At 40.2% G+C, this 21,310-nt stretch overlaps 1 protein-coding gene across 3 annotated transcripts in view; it reads right to left on the reverse strand.

The window, feature by feature from the left end:
• DOCK4 (dedicator of cytokinesis 4) overlaps nt 1-21,310 on the reverse strand; it is a 478,765-nt gene that overhangs the window by 100,055 nt on the left and 357,400 nt on the right. For all 3 annotated transcript variants that reach the window (XM_073809841.1, XM_073809840.1, XM_019925305.3), the window contains exons 23-25: nt 19,614-19,806; nt 5,328-5,455; nt 2,894-3,028 (exon numbers count right to left, since the gene is read on the reverse strand). In XM_073809841.1, the coding sequence (XP_073665942.1) occupies nt 2,894-3,028; nt 5,328-5,455; nt 19,614-19,806 (456 nt within the window). The remainder of the gene's footprint in view (nt 1-2,893; nt 3,029-5,327; nt 5,456-19,613; nt 19,807-21,310) is intronic.

Consider the following 21,310-nt stretch of genomic DNA (forward strand, 5'->3'; position numbering starts at 1 on the left):
TAACACTTTTTAGGAAAAAAGAACTAGGAGAGAGCCTTCACGATACAGGGCTAGACAAAAAGAGTTCTTCAGCTTGACATCAAAAGCATGACCTGTAAAAGGAAAAATTGATAAATTGGGCTTCATTGAAATGAAAAATTTTTGCTCTACAAAAGACCTGTTAAAAGGATGAAAAAAACAAGCTACAGAGTGGGAGAAAATATTTGTAAACCACATATTCAATGAAGGACAAGGATCTAGAATATATAAAGAACTCTCAAAACTCAAGAGTAAAAAGCAATCCAATCAGAAAATGGGAAAATGACATAAAAAGACATCCCACTGAAGGGGATATATAGATGGCAAATATGTGAAAGATGTTCAGCATCATCAGCCATTAGGGAAATGCAAATCAAAATCATGATAAGATGTCACTACCTACCTATCAGAGCGCCCCCATCCCCTCTCCACTCTTCAAAGTGAAAACACCAAGTGCTGACTATGGTGTTGAGAAATTGGATCATTCATCATACACTGTGTATATGAGAATGTAAAGTGATACACCCACTAGGGAAAACAGGCCATTTATTACAAAACTAAATATGCAACAACCATACAATTCAGCAGTCATACTCTTGGGAGTATTTAACCTGGAGAAATGAAGATTTATGGTTAGATAAAAACTTGCACACAAATGTTTATAGTAGCTTTGTTAGTAACAGCCAAATTCTGGAAACAACCAAGATGGCCTTCAACGGGGATAGTTAAACACACTGTGGTACATCCATACCATGAAAACTACTGACTAAGGAAAAGGAACAAATTATATATAGGTACACACACACAATGACCTGGATGAATCTCTAGAGGATTATGCTGACTTAAAAAAAAAAAAAAAGCCAATCACAAAAGGTTATATACTGTATGATTCTATTTGTACAACATTTTTTTTTTTTTAAAGAAGATGTTGGGGGTAGGAGTTTTATTAATTAATTAATTTATTTTTGCTGTGTTGGGTCTTCGTTTCTGTGCGAGGGCTTTCTCTAGTTGTGGCAAACGGGGGCCACTCTTCATCACGGTGCACGGGCCTCTCACTATCATGGCCTCTCTTGTTGCGGAGCACAGGCTCCAGACGCGCAGGCTCAGTAGTTGTGGCTCACGGGCCTAGTCGCTCTGCGGCATGCGGGATCCTCCCAGACCAGGGCTCGAACCCGTGTCCCCTGCATTAGCAGGCAGATTCTCAACCACTGCGCCACCAGGGAAGCCCACGTACAATATTTTTTTAATTAATTTTTTTAATCGAAGTAGAGTTGATTTACATTGTTGTGCCAATCTCTGCCGTACAGTGAAGTGACTCAAATACAACATTCTTAAAATGACAAAACTATAGAAATGGAGAATAGATTTTGTGGTTGTCAGGCTTAAGAAGGAGGTGAAGATGGGAGGGAAGTGAGTTTGGCTGTAAAAGGGCAAGATGGGTTATTCCTGGGGTGATGGAAATATTCTGCATCTTGATTAATGTCAATAGCCTAGTTGTGATACTGTTCTATAGTTCGATAAGAGGTTACCACTGGGGAGACTGGAGAAAAGGCACGTGGAATATCTATGTTATTTTTTGCAACTGCACGTGACTCTACAATTATTGCAAAATAAAAAGTTCAGAAAAACATGAAAAGACAGAACAAAAAAATTCAAAACAAAACCCCCCAAACTTTCAAACCCATAATGAACTCCAGTGGTTTTCAGGAAAAAATGACGTTTTGACCATTTACTATGAACCAAATAATAGCTAAATACACAAAGCCAACCCTATGAGGTAGGCAGCATTTTACACATGAAATTCCATCAGACCATGAGAAATTAACTGCTTGCTCTTCTTTTCTTTTAATGAGGCAGTACAGCTATTACACATATTAGGAAGTTTTTTCATACTCTCTTTAACCTTAGTTTGTTAAAAGAAAGAATTTAACTTTACTTCCCAAACCCAGGGCTTGGCAGGAGGAATCAGGTAAATCTTAGCTCTGAAAGCAGAGAAAATAAAATTCAATGCAAGATGGCCATCCTTAAGCATTCAACTCTGGCAGGAGAGCCAGGGTGGACTTTTTATTTTTTTAAGTAAAAACAAAAATTATTTTCATCAGGGGCTAGGCAAACATTCTTAAGACAGGGGTTCTCTAATGCACAATTTGTAAAAATAATGGCAAAATGCTGACATTTTTGTAAATAGTCTATATGTGAAAACTATAGCATCTACTGCCATTTTTGCAAATGGTATTTGGAAGAATGTTCTTAATCAGACCTAAAAAAAAAAGTTTGATCAATTGAATGTGAGTTTTAAATGGAAATCAATTTATGTACCAATCCATCCATCTACGTATCTCTCTCTCGCGCTCTCCACACACACGTATAAATATATACACAAATGAACTATCACATAAATTATGTCTTAATATTTCTTATAAATCATGTTATATTAGATTCATAATAGTGGAGCTTGAAGACATCTTAGAAGTTACCAAGTCAAACTTTCTCAATTCATAGCTGAGGAAACTGAGCCCCCCTCACCCTACCCCAAATTAAGATTCTTACTAGTCATAGTGAAAAATTCAGAATCAGAACTCAGGACCCCCAGCTGCTATTGCTCTATTTCACTATTCTCACTTCCCCAAGCAATTTGATAGATGAAAAAAAAGAATGAAAAGTTATCAAGAAGACTGGGGATTTAGAACCAGGTTAACTTAAATTGGGCAAAGTGAAAATAAACTGTGCCAATTTGGCCTTTCTGTAATTAAAAATATCTTATATTAAAAATACCTTATATGCTGTTTATAAACAGCAACCCAGCCTCAAAGCAACTGAGGCTTTAACAAGCACAACTATGCTGTTTGGTGTGCCATTTGCTTTACGGCCTTACCGTGACATCCTGGAACTGGAGACGCATGGTGGAGCCGGATGGCTGTGGTCGACTGGTGATCTCCAATATGGTCCTCAGCAGGATGTCCAGCAGGCTGGCCACTATCACATCTATTTCCTCCAGCACAGATTTTTCCTTAAGAAAAAAAATAATGTGTTCAGGAAATTGTGGCTTAAAGTATATATTAACCTCTCTTTACTGGAAAAGGGGGAAAAGCACATTTCCAAATATAGAATCAAAGAGTCAGAGAACTCGAGAGCTTGACAGACCTGGACCTCTCCTAACTCACCTAAGTGAATGACCTTTGTTTATAGATAACAAAGGGCACGGAGATGTTAACAGCTTATCCAAGAGCATGCAACTCCACTGTGCAGTGGGTACCTGAGATACAAGATACACCTGAGTGATGTTCTGGAAAGCACCCCAGACTAATTCAGAACACCAGCTATGTCACTAACATGGTGTGTGTCCCTGTGCAAGTCAGTTTGCCTTTCTGGGCCTGATTCTTCACTAAACGTCCCTCTTGGTTTTAAGAGTCCATAATTTTTTGATTTCAGTTTGTGCTTACATTTACTCTTCTCATTACTGGAGTTGCACAGGTCATTTTCCAAAACTCTATTTTAAGTGCAAATGACTATTTCTATAAAAATGATTTTTTAAAATCCCTACATGTAAAGGTTAGCAAACAGCATTCAGTCTGGGTGAATAGTTAGTTACAGACTGGACTTAATGTCATTGGTCATGGTGGGACTGCTTCCCCAAAGCAAAATTAGTACTATCTAAGCCCCCAGGACTTGAGTGAGAAATGCAAATTGCTCTGCACTGACTGTATGTAGTGGATTTGAGTTATTATACCTGCACCAGACGAAGCACTATGATTATAAATACTTTGTACCAAGGAGATTGCCTTTGCAAAGAAAACTTTTAGAAAGTATGAGTTTAAAAGAGCTTTTTGGCTAGGATTTTATGATAAACTTTCTTACACTTGTAAGAAAACTACTAAGGATTTTCCCCCAGAGCAGAGTTTCTGCTCTGAATTCCTTATCAGATAAGTACAAAAATTGACTGCAACTTTAACAACGGGAGAAAAAAAAAAAATCACCTCTACTATCACCTGATGTTTTCAGTTTTCTGCAGTGAACTTTTGAACTTACTTTTAACTCTCAGCAGTTAAGAGTTAGCAAAAACATTCTAACTAGGCCCAGCGTAGCTATGCTTTATTCAATTGGGTGTGTAAAAAGCAATGGTCCTTCCCATGCAGGTGTCTTATACCATACTTTTATTTATTTTTTTCAATTAATTTTTATTGGAGTATAGTTGCTTTACAATGTTGTGTTAGTTTCTACTGTATAGCAAAACGAATCAGTTATACATATATCCCCTCTTTTTGAGATTTCCTTCCCATTTAGTTCACCACAGTGTATTAAGTAGAGTTCCCTGTGCTATCGTACTACACTTTTAGACACAGAGCTTCTGGCCTTTTTCTCTCAAGGGCCAACTCTGTTCCCACAGCACTGGGGCCCTATCTCCACCACCTCCACTGGAAGTCCATGTTAGCTGACTGCTGAGCTCTTCAGAAGGTCATAAGTCAGAGGAACAAAAATGGGGAAACTGTAGCATAGCAGTAAAAGGGAGACAGAGAAATGAATCTTAGCACTCACTGCCAAACCCTGCTTTGTAAAGCTTGTTACAGATGAGGCTCCTTAGTGAACAGATGCAGATTGACAGAACTGAATAGGGCATACTTCATATGTTGACTTCACATCAGACCCCTGAGCCATGAACATGCATACTCCGAGTTGTCCCTGTTTATAAGCAAGCATGTGGTTTTTCTCTATTGACATTGCATTGTCTAGTGCAGTTGTATTGCCTCCAGAGTCAGGAACACGACAGGAATTCCTAAAGCCATAACAATTGAATGATTACTGCCATAACAATTGAGTGATTACTGTCGGGTGAGTAACAGTTGTGGTGCAAGATACCCCCAGGCTCCTGAGGCTCTCCTTTGCTTTCTCTATCTCCAGGGGGCTGGGCCCAAGGCTCACGGCCAAGCTTGGACCATCATCATGCAATCTTTCACATAATGGGCCCAAACAGGCTGTCTTTGCAAGCAATAATTTATTCTCGCCACAGAGCATTCATCAAGATTAAAGACACATGTGGGAGGCTTTGAGATTTCTAATTTTTCTCATTGTGTATTCAGTTCTTTCTTGAAATACAAGTTTAGGAAACCCAGGTTATTTGGGGTTACAGCCATGCCACAAGGTTAAAAAAACATTCCTTTAGAAGAAAAGTAAAAAGTCCAAAGCAGCTGGAAATAAAAGTGAGAGTCTCAAAGGATGACTCTTTGGTGTGGTTTATCTGAAGACTTTTAAAATTTTATTTCCAGAAGCCATTTGATGGGAACTACATCTTATAACCTGTATTTACTTACTGAGCTATTTTTCTTGATGAGACAAAATACGTTGCTAAGGATCCGAGCGCACATGATCAGGTCCTTCTGTTCTTGCAAGTGCATGTGGAGGTGATGTAACACGACAGGTAAGAGAATATACCGGGAATCTGGAAGGAGAAGAAGCATTAGTGTCACATGGAAGAGTCCCGTGCAAACCTCGTGCAAATCCTTATCTACTCTTTAATCTAATTTTAATTGCTAAATTATTAATACATGTAGTTAGAAAGGTACTAGCTCTACAAGGTTGATATTGAAAAACAGTAGTCTGTTCCCCAACCCATGATTCCTGCACTTGCGAGACCTTTGACTCTTTTATTGAAATAGGTGTTTTTTTGGGTTTTTTGTTTTTTTTTACTTCCCAATACCTAAATGGCACACTTCTCTTGCTATTTCCAGATTTTTCATTGAGACGGATCATCGACTGACTTCCTAACATGGTAGATGAGAATTTAGTTTTTTCACCCCCTTTTCTTCTCCCCAGCCTCTCAAAAGAGCTGTATACAATTTCTGGCTAAATGAACACTTTGCGTTTGCTGTTATCCTGACTTCCAACCCCTTGTCCAAGATCAGATTTTTGTTGTATTTTTGTTTTTCTCTCTCTGAAAGCTTTCAGGAAATTATTCTTGGTAATTCAAACTTTCATGACTATATGACTTGCCTTGACTCTTTAACTCTATAAACCCATGTCCTTCAGTGCTGGGAACTTGCCTTGAATTATTTCTAGGATTATTTCTTTCCCGCTATTTCTTCTGTCCTCTGTCTGGAACTCTGACTACATTCACGTCATGAATCTCTTCAGCTGTCTTCTACTTTTCTTGAATATTTTTTTCATCTTTTGTCTAAAATTCTGGGCAATTTCCTTACTTTACCTTCCAACCCCTCTATTCAATTTTCTTATTTACACTATCATATATTTAATCTCCAAGTGTCCTTCTCATCTCCAAGTCCAGTGTTGTGGCCATACAACCTGTGCAGTCACACAGATCCCTGTGCCCACAAAGGCCCCGCGCTTGTGTGGACGAAAAATTGTTTCTCGCCATCTGCCTCTACAAGGATGAAGCCACTAGCCACTGCAGTCGCTGACCCTCAACACACCCTGAAAGGAGTTCAGGGTGGAGATCAGGAATGAAGCACTCTGTGCTCTGGGAAAAACTGGCAGAACAGGCCTTCAGATAGTTAGATATTTTCAAGAGAAGATTTTATGAGACCAATTTCTTACATCTTCTCATATCTAGAAAAGCACTAAAATCATTAACAGAGACATGTGCTTAGCAGCCACCTCCTACCAAAACGTGTGCTTGACTGCACATATCCCCCTTCGCCCGCCAAAATCACATATATACTGACCTCCCCTGCTACCTTCAGAGCAGTTCCTCAGAGCTATCTGGGAGGCTGTCTCCTGGGCTATGGTCCTCATTTTGCTCCAAATAAAACTTAACTCACAGCTCTGGGGTTGTGCGTTTTTTTGTTTGTTTGTTTGTTTGTTTTTTTGTTTTTCAGTCGACACTTGGTGTAATGTTCTGCTGCAGCCATCATGAAATTCTTAATAACTTTCAAACAAGAGGTGTTGCGTTTTCATTATGCAGCCATTCGTCTTTATTTCTCTGAATGATCTCTTTATAGCTTCCCATTCTTGTTTCATGGATACACTATCTTCTCTCTCTGGGGAAATCAGAGACAACTTTTTGATTTTTTTTCTCCCTTAATTATCTTTGTCTTTCAAGTTCTTTTTGTTTGTTTGTTTCTTCCTTTTGGCCTCTGCCTTTCACATTAGAGGTTTTTCTCCAGTATTTGGTGATCTTTTATTGTCCCTTCATCTTTTCAAGGGAGGTACTGAAATGCTAACTGGGAAAAAAAAAAATACCTGTGTGCCTAGGTAAGCTTGTGGACTGATGAGGCTTCACCACAAGGAGGTGAGACATGCAGATGGGGACCCCATCATCAGGGGACCCCCAAATTTCAGAATCTGAGATGTCTGCTCTTGGGCTGGTCAGTTTCTCCAGAGAGAAATCTGCTAATCTCCTCTCTGGGGAGCATGAACCCATCATTTTCTGGGTAATGTGGAATCAAGACGGTAAGTGGCTGGTGGGGAAGTGGCTGGTAGGGGTCCCTCTGTTTAATCTGCTTACAGTGTGGAGCCTCACCCCCCAAACTTAGCATTGTCTGATTCTTCTGAATCCAGGCATGTCTCATTGACTTACTCTAGAGAGTAAACTTTCCATTTTTTGCTAAAATAGAGGAGGGATTGAGGTAGGGTGGATGGGATACTAAATATTCCTTCTAAAGATTTAAAAAATTTCTAGCACCCTTAATCTTCAGAGATACCTCATATTTTCAATTCCTGATCCTTTCTGATACCATCCTGAGTTTTCTGCAATTCTGTGCTATAAACTAGTTTGTTCCTTGGCTCTGCTCCAACTCCATAAACCTGTCTGTGTTTCAGCCTTCTCTTGTCTGCTGTCAGACTTTGTAAAACTGTTGATATCTCTTATGTGTTGCCATCTCCTCTCCCACTCTCCTGAACTTGTGAGATTCCATATTTTTTAAAAATTCCTTTACTGACCATAGATATGAAACCGCAATTCAAAAGTTTAGCAAATCAATGCCAGCAATATATAAAATAAGTATTACTTCAGGACCAGATGAGGTTTATCTTAAAAGCAAGTTTTGTTTAACATCTAAAGCTCATATTCATATTCACTTTCATCAGGGAAGAAAGATACATAGAGTTGATTTCCTCTTACGCATGGTAGTTCATTCCTAAAAAGTCACTGGGAACAGTGAAATGGCGAAAAGGGAATCATTTCTCCTAGGAGAAATATATAGGTACTTGTGTATACCTCACAGAGATTACAATCTGAAATCCTAAAATCAACTCATCAAGGTAGATTCTATTTTCTTTATTTTACAAAAGAGAAAACGAGGTTCAGAAGTGTGAAGTGACCTGCCTGAGGGAGCCCCACTAACAGGGATAAGCGTTGGGAATTAAACTGGCCCCAGAGCTGGAGCTTCCTGCCCTCTGCTGCCTCTGCCCTCTGCTCATCCCCACGTGAGTGGAAACGGAAGCAGAGCATCGCCTTGCTCGACCTCAGCTGGGAATGTGTGCATCCCGGAACTCAAAGTGCTCACTACTCTGTGCATGCCCGTGAATGACATAAAAGTGCCACAGTACTGATTCGGGGGCTACAAATAAGTTTCAGTGAGTCAGTCTGTGAATAATAAACACATGTGTCAATCCTCCCTTAAATGGAAGTCTTATCTCGATCTCTAACTTGGCATTAGTATTTGAAATAGTAAGGTAACAGTAATCTAAAAATTGACTTATGCAGTATATATTTCAATCTTTTGAAAAAGTAACAGTGAATACGCTTATTGTCCTGAAGGTTTATTTTTCAACATGATGTCATGAGCACAAAATTAGTGCCTACCGGGGGCCAATAATGGGCATATTATTTACGAGATGTGTACTTACAAATGCACCAGCCCCTGTCCTGCTCTGCTCGATTTTCTAAAAGATGTCATCTGTGCAACAATTCAAATGGATTAATTTTGGTTTATAAAAAACCATGTGTCTTATAAAGAGTCTGCAATAAATTATAATTCCACTTCACTCATTCAAGGAAAAGTGGATAATCTAAATAACTCTATACCTATTAAAGAAACTGAACTTGCTGTTAAGAGCCTACAAGGAGAATTCTAGACTCAGGTGGCTTCTGTGAATTCTATGAAGCAGTTATTGGAAGAAAGAGTATCAAGTCTGCACAAATCCTCCCAGAAAATAGAATAAACAGGGGATACAACTAACTCATTTTATGAGGCCAGCACTATCTATGCCGAAATTAGCCAAAGACATTACAAAACTACAGATTTGACATTTCTCATCAACACAGATGCAAAAATCCTTATACAATTTTAACATAACACACACACACACACACACACAATGATTAAACAGGATTTATCCTGGAAATGCAAATTGATTTAACATTTGAAAGTCAATCAATCAATGTAATTTACCATATTAGCAGTAGATGTAGGAAAAATGCAAAATTCAGCATCCATTAATGATAAAAGCTGTCAGGAAGATAAGAATAGAAGGTAATTTTCTCAAATTGATAAAGGGCATTAATGAAATGCCTGCCATTAGCTAACATAATAATAGTAGAAGATTGGATGAATGCTTTCTCCTTAAGATCAAAAATAAGACAAGGATGGCCAATTTCACCCACTCAGTTTAACCATGCACTGGATTCCTAGACAATAAAATAAGGTATATCCATAGGTGAAAAAGTATATGACCCTGTATCCTAATGAAAATCGTAAGAAATGCAAACAAAGTGTTCACGATTCGGAAAGGGCCTTCAGCAGCGTTTGCCTGACTTCTCTTACTGTCTTCTTTATTTCTTTTAGGAGTGAGGTTAGAAGTCTCATATTTCTTCTAACACCTGCCACCAGGCTACCAGCACAAGGAGGTATGGCCTTAGGTTCACCATCAAAACAAACCACATAAGGCACAGGCACACTTCACTTTAAGAAAACGAACACGGAGTATTAAAACCCAAACTTGTAAAATAATTCATTGCAGGCTTCCTTTCAACAGGAAGCGTGACCGGGGAACTTAAATACTTATTTACAAATCAATTACTTGAGAAAAAGAACCAAGAAAAGGAAACTGAAAGCTTAAATGACAGGAGTCACTGTCTAGTGATGCTTAATTAGAAAGGAAGATAAAGCTTATCTGATATGTTCTTGCAGCCAGTGGGATTTGATGTCTAAAAATTCAATTTGCAGCCAACTGTTAAGAAAATCTCTACTGCCAAAAAAGTAAGTAAGGTAGACAAATAATTCATGTGTGGTGTGTAGATTTGCTGCTTCTCCATTAGTAGGGCAGTATCAGCCAATGCACAGGATAGAATGGATGGGTAAATGCCAAACAAGCTGACTGGTTAAAATGCTAACGCTTACCTTTAAAAGAAAATACCTGGATTCATCAAGAAGGCTCAAAGGAAAAAGAAGGGAATTCCCTGGTGGAGCAGTGGTTAAGAATCCGCCTGCCAATGCAGGGGACACGGGTTTGAGCCCTGGTCTGGGAAGATCCCACATGCCATGGAGTGCCTAAGCCCATGTGCCACAACTACTGAGCCTGTGCTCTACAGCCCGCGAGCCACAACTACTGAGCCCATGTTCCTAGAGCCCGTGCTCCACAACAAGAGAAGCCACCGCAATGAGAAGCCAGCACACTACATTGAAGAGTAGCCCCGGCTCGCTGCAACTAGAGAAAGCCCGAGTGCAGCAACGAAGACCCAATACAGCCCCCCAAAATTAATTAATTAATTAAAAAAAGAAAAAAGGAAACCCATAGTTGAACAAACACTAACTTCCTAAACATTTAACAACAGTATCCGTTATACAGCTCTTATCCTTGAAAGGGTCAAAACATTCATATTATGTATCTCATATAAAGCTCACTGTATTGTGTCTCACTTTCTGTTTTGCCTGTACACACTTGAGTGGATAAAGCCAGCTCCTGATAGCAATTTCCAGTGGGCGTGGGGCTAGGAAGGAGGAGAAGCAGCTAAAAAATGCTGATGAATTTCCTCCTTGTGGTTGATTTCGAGGAAAGTCGTCATCTTTGCCTCCTCTATCAACAAAGCTTTAGACAACAATCCCTGTAGCCATCTGTCCCCACGGGAGTGAGGTCTGTGAGTCCTGTGGTGGCATGCAGGGTTGCTGGCCACTCTCCACAAACTGTCCCAGCGTGGGCTGGACATCAGCAAGGACACCTAAGCAGCTGCTCTGTGGCAGCCTCAGGACGGGGAGATGGTAAACCAGGTGGGCAAGAGGTCCAGCTGGGGCACAGCTTTGCATGTAGCAGAGCTGCTGGCTGCAGGGAAGCACCAGCCGCACAGGAAGCCCTGAAATCAGAGCTGGGTTAGGTCTTTGTCATCAAAGCCACCAGGAATTGAACTGCCAATGTTACAGCAACAGAACCTGCAAACAAGCCCTTCAGACATTAGAGGACAGACAACATTCAGAATGGAAAGGATCACAGATGACTTAGGGGCTACATGCCATGCAGACAAAGTCAGGATCACAGAAGAAAACAAAATACAGGGCTAAGGATGATCTCTCTGTGTTGTTCTTACCCAGTGGATTCAATCCCCTCCCACACCCCGCACCTAAAGCAAAATCCTAAGGAATGCAAAGTATCCATCAGTGGGAAAGTGCCTTTATCTGTGTTCGCCTGTCTTCTCTTAGTGATTTCTTGATCTCTTTTGGGAGTGAGGTTAGAAGTCTCGTATTTCTTTTAATGCCTGCCACAGGGCTACCAGCACAAGGAGGCCTGGCCTTAGGTGTACTTTTTACTTTTGTCAACTGTGCTCTGCTCCTGGTCTGGGACTCCAGCACTGAACACTGTTCTGTTGTCATGTTCATGCTCAGCCTTAGCTCAAAAGTTGCTTTTGTAATAAAACTTTCCTTCTTTAATGCACATCATTTATTCAATAGCTATTGCTGCTCCATCCTGATCCCTAGCCATGACCCAGTACCTAGTATTCACGAAACGTTTACCAAGCAACTATTATGTACCAGGCACTGTTACAGAAGCTAAGATAAAACTGTCATCAAGATAAATATAGCCCCTGCTCTCTGAGGCTTTCCTTCTGGGATGAGGGTAGGAGACGGACATTAAACAACTAAATCACCAATTCTTTAGTTATTACAGATGTGTTAGGTTATCCAAGAAGTAAAAAGCCAAAGAATGAGAGTAATAATGGGGTGGGTGAGACAGATAGAAGATTTCTGGAGAAATGAGAGTTCAACTGAGCCCTGAAGGGTGCATGGGGGTCAACTAGGTTCAGAAAGGAAGAGGAGAAAGTGGGTTCCAAGCAGAGTGAAGAAATATGGAGATGGGACCAGGCAGGTGGGCCGGGCCAGATCACAAGGCCTGGAGTGTGCCCCCAAAACAGAATAAAACAACTGGGATGTGAATAAAGGAACTGGGTGGGAGTGACATCATCTGGTATGAGTTTCTGAAAGGGAACTATGGCTACACAGATGAACAGGAGAAAGGAGATATGGGGAAAAAGTATAGAAACCACTGAGGCAGGTCAGAGCAGGTGGCAGTCTGTATGGAGAGGTGGGAACTGGGGAGGGGAGAAATGGCTGGCCATGCGAGACGCTGTGGAGGCCCAAGAGCAGTGGTGGTGGTAGGTGGAGACGAAGGGCAAAGGGAGAAGAGGGCTTCAGGAACGACTCTGAGGTCTCTAGGTGGAGAGCGTTGCCACATAGACTGTATTGTAATTTGCTACATTACTTGTAACCTAATACCTGGAATGGAGTCTGCTCACAATAAACATTTGTTGAATGAATGAATGAGCTACACCATGAGTTCTACTGGATCTGACAGGCAACTGAAATGGACCTGACATTTCTGTGTTCGTGTTTTAACCCAGCTTAAATGGGAAATAAGTAGGTTGCACATCACATTATCACAGTCCAGTTTGCAGCAACTCCACGGGCTGGCACTCGCCCTGGGCGCCCAGGAGAAAGCAGCTATTCCTAACACCATACTTCAACGCAAACCAAGGCAGCTGCTTGTGGCACTGGAAACAAGACACACATCCCGGCTCTACTCCCCCACCCCCCGGAAATCTGTGCATATGTGATTGAGTGACAGATAAGAAATGAAAAGATAGGGGTCCCCCCTTTCTCCAGAAACGTGCTTGCTCATTCAATCAGTATTGAAGAGATCAGAAACAAGGTCAGAGAACAAAGTTGAAATTGGATGGTGAGTAGCCCAAAATATGTACATTTACCTTTATTTTCAAACGCCACAGATGAAACTTAGGGTTGGCTACGATTTTGGCGATGCATGTTTTTCACCTTAAGTTCTATGTTCAGAGTGGCGCATTACCTAAAACTCCTAATTTTATCGTTTTCTCTTCTAGGGAAAGATGTGGAAATTCTTTTCCAAACAAGCCCCTTTCTAAGTACTTCTTTAAGAACCTGCACTTTAACATGGTTTTAACTAATATATACACCTTAAAAATTTTATGTGTGCCAATCTTTAATAAAAGCCAAGAATAGAGATTGAACAACTATGAAAACTATGAAACTCTCAGCAAGTGCTTTCAGAGCTCCCTGATGGTGGAGGCCACCCAGAAAGGCCTTCGCTCCTAAGTTTTTCCACTTTGAGCAAGGGGACCTGGGGGAAAACACAGATAAGGGCAGCGAGCAGGGAGTGGATGAAGGAATTGAGACTAGAGGGGGCAAAACACTAAGGATATTTTAACAAAGGCTTTCTTGAGGTCTCAGGGGATTTAAAAAAAACCCAAAAAACCCTATTTTTATATTGGCTAACCAACATGAAATCTACATTAAAAAAACTAAGGTCTTTATACTTCTTCCAGTGGTCCTGCATTATCATTCTACTTCTAGGGAAAAAGTGCAGCCCTTATTCATGCAGCTCTGCTCATCTTTGTAAGGCGCATCTACTACAGTGCAAGCTCTGGCTAATAGAAAAGCTTTAAGCAAATGGCATTTTCAAAAGTGAAAGAAATTTAATCACTTGCAGTGCCAGAGAAGTCAATACTCAATTACGCTTTAACTATAGTTCTAAGAAATAAAAGCTACCAGGCACCCGTCAACTGTAGTAATATTTCCCTCTTAAAGTTGTCAAATTAATAGATAAACCATCACACATCCTTCCTTTATATTATGGCCTAAAATGGGAGGTGGAATGGGGAGGTGGAGGCATTCATTCCCAGAATAAACTGTAAAAATAGTCTAATAGTCCACCTTCCTCCCTCTCTCCTTTACTTTCATTGCAGCCTTGTATCAAACCCACAAAAGAGCTAACAGGGACCGAGGAGTTTCTGGTGAAAAGGAAAAAAAATGACTTTTGGATGCTTTCTTAAGAAATCCCTACCCTAAGAAATCTGATTCTTTATTTTGTAGGAAAAGAAAGTACCACTGTCATGTTTCTCGTCATTACACACTCAGTGCACTTATGCTCACCTCTATTATCTGCACTGAGGTTTTCCTGATAAACTGCTCAATTATCCCAAAGCAGAAATGTATATGACTTTTTCTTAGCAAGCAAATAGCTCAGCAATGACTACAGACCTCTGCTGAACAATTCAAGTGACAAGCAACGGAGCCCAGTGCAAATCTGATGCAAAACCACGGTCCCCCAGAGCCTGACCTTGCTGTCTGAGAAGACTCAGCACCTGCCCTCTCACCCCCATTGCTCAAACCATCCCTCTGCTCCCGCTCTCCACACTTCCCTGCCCCAACCTCTATACTTCAAATCTACTCTTTTTGTCATTGCTAAAGCTGTCTTCTCTAACATCATTGAGACCTTTTCCTGGCCTTCAAAAAACAGGAAGAATAGAATTGTGGGGAAAAAGGGAAAAGTCAGTTGTTCAATTTTTATACCTTAAGTACGTCTGACTGGACCCCACATGATTTAGACATCAAATAACAACCTGCTTAAATTCCAAATCTGAGCTAAGTCTTTCAGGTCTGGCCAGATGCCCTAGACTCTCACCTTGAGGGTGCAGCTCAAAGGGGTTGACTCAGTCCTGCCTGGCTGTGGAATGCCTCCAGCCCTGAGGCTGCCCCTTGGCCCTTAACTCAAGATGGCTTGAACCTTCCTATCGCTTTTTTCATTCCCTTTTGTGGTGCTGACCTTGTATTGTGTATGTATTAATTTCTAATCTAAGCTCAACTAGAGGTATTCTGCAACCATGCTGCTTCCTTTGTGTGTCTCCTCCACTTTTCTTCTCCTTGGGATTTGTAATGGTTACTTTTATATGTCAATTTGACTGTGCCATGAGAGCCCAGATATTTGGTTAAACATTATCTTGGGTGTGTCTGTATGAGTGTTTCTGGATGAGAATAACATGTGATTTGGTAGACAAAGTAAAGCAGATTGTCCTCCCCAATGTGGGTGGGCCTCATCTAATCCGCTGAAGCCCTGCATACAAGAAAAGGTGGAGTAAGGGAGGGTTTACTCTCTCTGCCTGTCATTCAGCTAAGAAGTCCATCCTCTCCTGCTTTCAGATTTAGACTGGAATTTATACAATCACCTCTCCTGGTTTTCAGGCCTTGGGACTCAGACTGGAACGACACCATCTGCTTTCTTGAGTCTCCAGCTTGCCAACTGCAGACCTTGGCACTTCTCAGCCTCCATAAGCACATGGGGCAATGCCTTATAATAAATCTCCTTACACACACATACACACACGCACACAGACATACACTATTGGGTCTGCTTCTCTGCAGAACCCTAATATAGGATTCTAGTACTAAGCCAACTTTCAGAACTTTCTCTCTTTCCTAGGGGCTTGTAACATCTACAGTTTTGTTCTCCAAAATGTTTTGAAATTTATTAAAGTGTGGGCCAATTGTGCTCCACATTCCTTTCTAGCTAATATGAACCCCCAGAAAATGAGGTCATTTTCTCAGATTCTTCTCACTTCTCTATCACTAACCAGTTCATCTTTGCTAATCAGAATTCAGCTCAGAGTAGCAATTATCTTTGCCATACACCATGTCCTGAGAAATGGAACTGTCATTATGGCAGTCAAGAATTAAGTACTTTGTCTTCAGCTGAATACATAGCCAGTTGATACCCTGTAACATACTTATCCCTACTTTATTTTGCCCTGTTCAGATTTATAATTTTAATCAGAAAAGTGTCATTTGTAACTTCCATCTGGCCAAGATGTGTGTACTTACATGAATGCAGCACTTCGTGTTCCATTTATTTTACTTTTAATAAGTAAATAAAATTCATAGACTTCTGAGTGTTTTTGACCTTCTACGCCATCACACTGCTTCTGAACTGTTTGTTTTACCCATATGTGGTAGGCAGAATAAACGGTTGCCCCCAAAGATATCTACATCTTAATTCTCAGAACCTGTGAATATGTTATGTGAAAAGAATACATTAGATGAAAGAGATTTTGCAGAAATGATTAAATTAAGTATGTAGAGATAGGGAGATTATCCAGGTGGGCACCATGTAAACATAGGGGTCCTTACAAGTGAAAGCAGCTAGACAGAGTCAGAGGGAGATGTGAAGACGCTACACTGCTGGCTTTAAAGATGAAGGAGGGGGCCACAAACCAAGGAATGCAGGTGGCCTCTAGAAGCTGTAAAAGGCAAGAAAACGAATTGTCCTCTAGACGCTATACAAAGGAACGTCACTCTGTTGACACCCTGATTTTAGCCCAGTGAGAAGCATTTTGGACTTCTGCCCTACAGACATGTAACATAAGAAATTTGAGTTCCATTAATCCACTAAGTTTGTGGTAGTTGTTGTAGCATCAATAGGAAACTAAGAGGCCAAAACTATATGTAAAACACGAGTCTGATTTCACCATATTTTGGTGATGCTACTCTTTTTTTTGGTTATGCTTCCTAGGTAATATTTACCCATTCTCTGTCATTTGGTTATAGGTATTTTGGGGGAAATAAGACAAAACTGGGGCAACCAAATTCCAAACTCCCTTTATAAAAACTCCTTTCCTTGTTTTAAGAAGTGTGTGTACTTTTTTTTTTTTTTTAAGTAGAGGTCAAATGTATTAGACTTAATCCCTTTACCTGTTGTTCTCTACCAGAGCCTCTCTTACTATGGTTCTCTGCACCCACACAATGCCCTTAGTTACAGTTTTATATTGTCCCTCTTCTTCTTCCAATTAGACAGAATCTGCTTATTTTTGTGAGATTTGCCATGGTCCTTGTAGGGTTCACACTCTCCTCTTAACCACCAGCCAAGACCTCCTACCTGGTTCTTTAACACGGTCTACGGAGCCAATGATTTGCACTGCACATCTTTGCCTCCAGTATCTCATCTTTCAACTGGACTACACAGATGTGCTCCATCTATCCCCCAAGTCCACAGTTTCTGACTTAGAATTTCAGAGTCACTAGAAGTACTTTCTAGGTTTGCTAACACTATTGCTGGGTCCCACGTGATTTAAATAGAAGGTAGTTTGAGCCTTGGAAGGCTCTCAGAAATGCCTGCTGTTTTTCTCCATGAAGACGGCCTCCTTCCAGATGCGCCCTGCCATTTATACATGACGACAGTCTATTTTCCTCAGTAGTGAGTCACTAAACAGCAAGCTAATTCTATCTTCCTGGGGCACTGACAGAAGTCGACCCTCTTACTAACATCTGCACATGCTTCTAAGTGTTCCATTGATCGGGAGCTGCTTTGCTTCCCAAAAGTTTATGCTTCTCCATAATTATCCTCCATGGTGACTGTCCCACATATCATGAGAGGTAGGTTCCCCCACCTCCCCCTCCTCCTCCACACCAGTGTCACCATCACTAAAGCCCAGCACTGGCTCTGAGTCTCTCCTCCAGATCACAAGCACAGACTCTCCAGGGTCCACGCATCCTTGGTCTCTTGAGTCCCTCTATCCTGGCCCCCTAAATAATCTCATCACCTCCCACAGAGAGCTGGTATCTTTTCTTCCAGCTTGTAGCAGCTACTTTTTGTTTCTCCTAAGTTCTGATTTCTCTACCACCTCCTGAGCATCAGTAATCAATAAGAAACTGAGCCCACAGACAGAACACATCTCACAGGGGTAATTAATGAACACAATCCCCCCAAATAATTTCCGTATATTTGAAAACCGTTTTCAACATGTTTTCATGTTGCTCTTTTGGTGTCAGATTTTAACCTAACAAAGAATTATCTGGCCTGTGAGGGAGAAATATGGTAAAAATCATCTATTCTTCTGAGAGGGGAATGAACTCTTCTCAGTTTGGTAAAAAAAAATTGAAAGTCTAGTCAAATTGGGATGCCTGGTCTGGACCTTAACCCTTCCACTTCACACCACCTTTTCTTAACCCTGGAGGAAGCCCTAACCACTGAAGCAGAACCTCTAGGGCTCTCAGGGACAGAGTTTGAAAACTACCATGAGAAACATCTCTTTTCCAGGATGAGATGTATTTTTATGTGGAAAAATCAGAAGGTTGAACTTTCTCTCATGTTGATTCAAGCATTGTTAATTTCAGGAAAAAAATCAGAAACATACTAACAGTCTATCAACAGGAGAAAAAATAAATTAACCATTTTATACACACACACACACACACACACACACACACACACACTCAGTGGAATACTATACAAGAGTAAAAAAGAACTACAGCTATATCTAATAGCATGGATAAATATAAAAGTGTAATATTAGTCAAAAAGACGCACTCTACTTAATGACATTCAACATAATGTCATCATATAAAGACTAAAAGATGAAAATATTTTCAAGAGGTTAAAAAAATATGTTTTTATAGCTACAGAATAAAGGCATAGAAAATAGAAATGGAATCTCTGATAGTGGAAACTTCTATGAAGGAAGCGAATATATACAAGAGGGCCTGAATATTTCTATAATGACAAATCTCTTAAAAGACCTAGAGCAAATATCTGATATTGCTGAGATTTACTCATATTATGCTCTATTCTTGTTTGTATGTTTAAAATGTTTTACAATAAAATAATGTAAAAAAGGTTTATTAAATATATTTTAAACACCATTTCAAAAATACTGCACTATACACACATATCTGCATTCATGTGAAAACATAATTCACAGAAGAATTTCTAAAAGTTTTTGATTCAGTGATAATGACAGAAACTTCTTAAACTTTAAAATGAGACTGGTATTTTATTATTTTTTTCAGAAAAAAAACCAGAAGAAACAAGAGGCAATGGGATTTAATAATAGATATTATGACAAAATCAATCAATAAATAATAGATATTATGACAAAATCAAATTAGTCACTAGCTATTAGGATAAAAAAAAATGACAATACACTGAAACTTTCACCCAGTTTCAGAACACAAATTGATGGAAAACTTTTAAGGACAAGAGAGACAAATAAACAAAGATCATAGCAGGTCCCTGTAAGCATCTCTGAAAGAAAAATGTTAAATTTTGTTGAATGTTAAAAAAAAAAATCTAGAGCAAGGAAAAAAAGCATGCCCTATACTACAACTTGTTATGATTAGAATTAATAATTTAATCATTAGAGTTTTCATTCTTTCTAGAAATAAAGTTTGAAGAGCCATACTTTTGTATCTGACTATTTAATAAACTTATTCTACCATCCAAATAAACAATGCTTTTGAGAAAGTAGTTCTTAGTTTCTTTTTTTAATTGCTTCTGCTGACCTATAACGAGAAAATGTAAATAATGGCTTTCTAGAGACACTGTTTCATCCAAGAGACCCAGCACCTTACCTGGGTTTGTATACAGCTGGCTTTCCACGGTTTTGCTGATGCACTGCAGTTTAACAGCTTGCAGGGCGTCATCCACGTGCACGATGGTCGGCAGACTGCCCAGGGTGTCCTGTACCAAGTTGGCCACTTCCCGGACATCAAAGAGCTTCAACAGCTCCGAGTACACAGCTGGGAAGGAGCTCAGAAACACAGCCTTAAAGAGATGAAATTTAAATCAATTCCCAGATACGACCTGAGAAATCAGCTATAAAATGTCAGTGAGTTTAAGATCGTGACAAGTATTTTTGAATGCTAGAAAAATGAATGTAAAATGTTTCTGGTACTGAAACTAAAAAGACTAAAAAGGTTAAAAGGCAAAATTTAGAAAAAAAAAAGTGTACCAAAATAGAGCAACTTTTCAAAATATGCAAAGGTACAACATAGTAAAAACTGGGAAATTCTGTAAAACTACTGACATTAGCAAGATGATGGACAATATGCCCAGAGAATCAGCAGAATGCAGCACGATCAAATGGAAAGAATGCTCAACTAAGACCTGGATTGTAATTATTTATGTTTCATTCTTTTTGGAGAAGCTTTCTGAAGTGCTCATTTAAATCTCATTTACTTTTAAGAAGCCAAACACATTAATTCTCTAAAGCACTCAATTTATGATTAAAGAAAAATACATAGGACATCAGAAGGCATCAGAAGACCTATATTATATGTAGGACTAGTTTGGTTTCTAATAAACTGTGCGACCTTGGACAAATCTTTTTAACCCCGTAGGTTTCAGTTTCATCACCTGCAAAACAACAAGATCATTAGAACAACTCCTTAGGTTTCTTCAAGATATACTGAAAACCCAGAACTGTCTGTATTCTTTATATAAGAAACCTGATAATTATATTTTAGGGGAAAAAAAAAGATGCTAACATAAAACCCTGAGGGGCATACTTTAAAAACTGGGCTAGGAGAGGACCTTCCAGATGGAAGAGGAGTAAGACAAGGAGATCACTTTCCTCCCCACAAGCACATGAAAAATACATTTACATGTGGAACAACTCCTAAAGAACACCTACTGAATGCTGGCAGAAGACCTCAGGCTTCCCAAAAGGCAAGAAACTCCCCACGAACCTGGCTATGTGGCTGACAGGGTCTTGGTGCTCCAGCTGGGTGTCAGGCCTGAGGCTCTGAGGTGGAAGAGCCGAGTTCAGGACATTGGACCACCAGAGATCTCCCAGCCCCACATAACATCAATCGGCAAAAGCACTCCCAGAGATGTCTGTCTCAATGCTAAGACCCAGCTCCACTCAACGACCAGCAAGATCCACTGCTGGACAGCCCATGCCAAACAACTAGCAAAACAGGAACACAGCACCACCCATTAGCAGAGAGGCTGCCTAAAATCATAAGTTCACAGACACCCCAAAACACATCACCGAATGCGGTCCTGCCCATCAGAAAGACAAGACCCAGCCTCATCCACCAGAACAAAGGCACCAGTCCCTTCCACCAGGAAGCCTAAACAACCCATTGAACCAACCTTATCCACTGAGGGCAGACACCAAAAACAACGGGAACTATGAACCTGAAGCCTGTGAAAAGGAGACCCCAAACACAGTAAGTTAAGCAAAATGAGAAGACAGAGAAAACCACAGCAGATGAAGGAGCAAGGTAAAAACCCACCAGACCAAACAAATGAAGAGGAAATAGGC

The sequence above is a fragment of the Tursiops truncatus genome, chromosome 9 (assembly GCF_011762595.2).
Source record: "Tursiops truncatus isolate mTurTru1 chromosome 9, mTurTru1.mat.Y, whole genome shotgun sequence".
NCBI lineage: Eukaryota > Metazoa > Chordata > Mammalia > Artiodactyla > Delphinidae > Tursiops > Tursiops truncatus.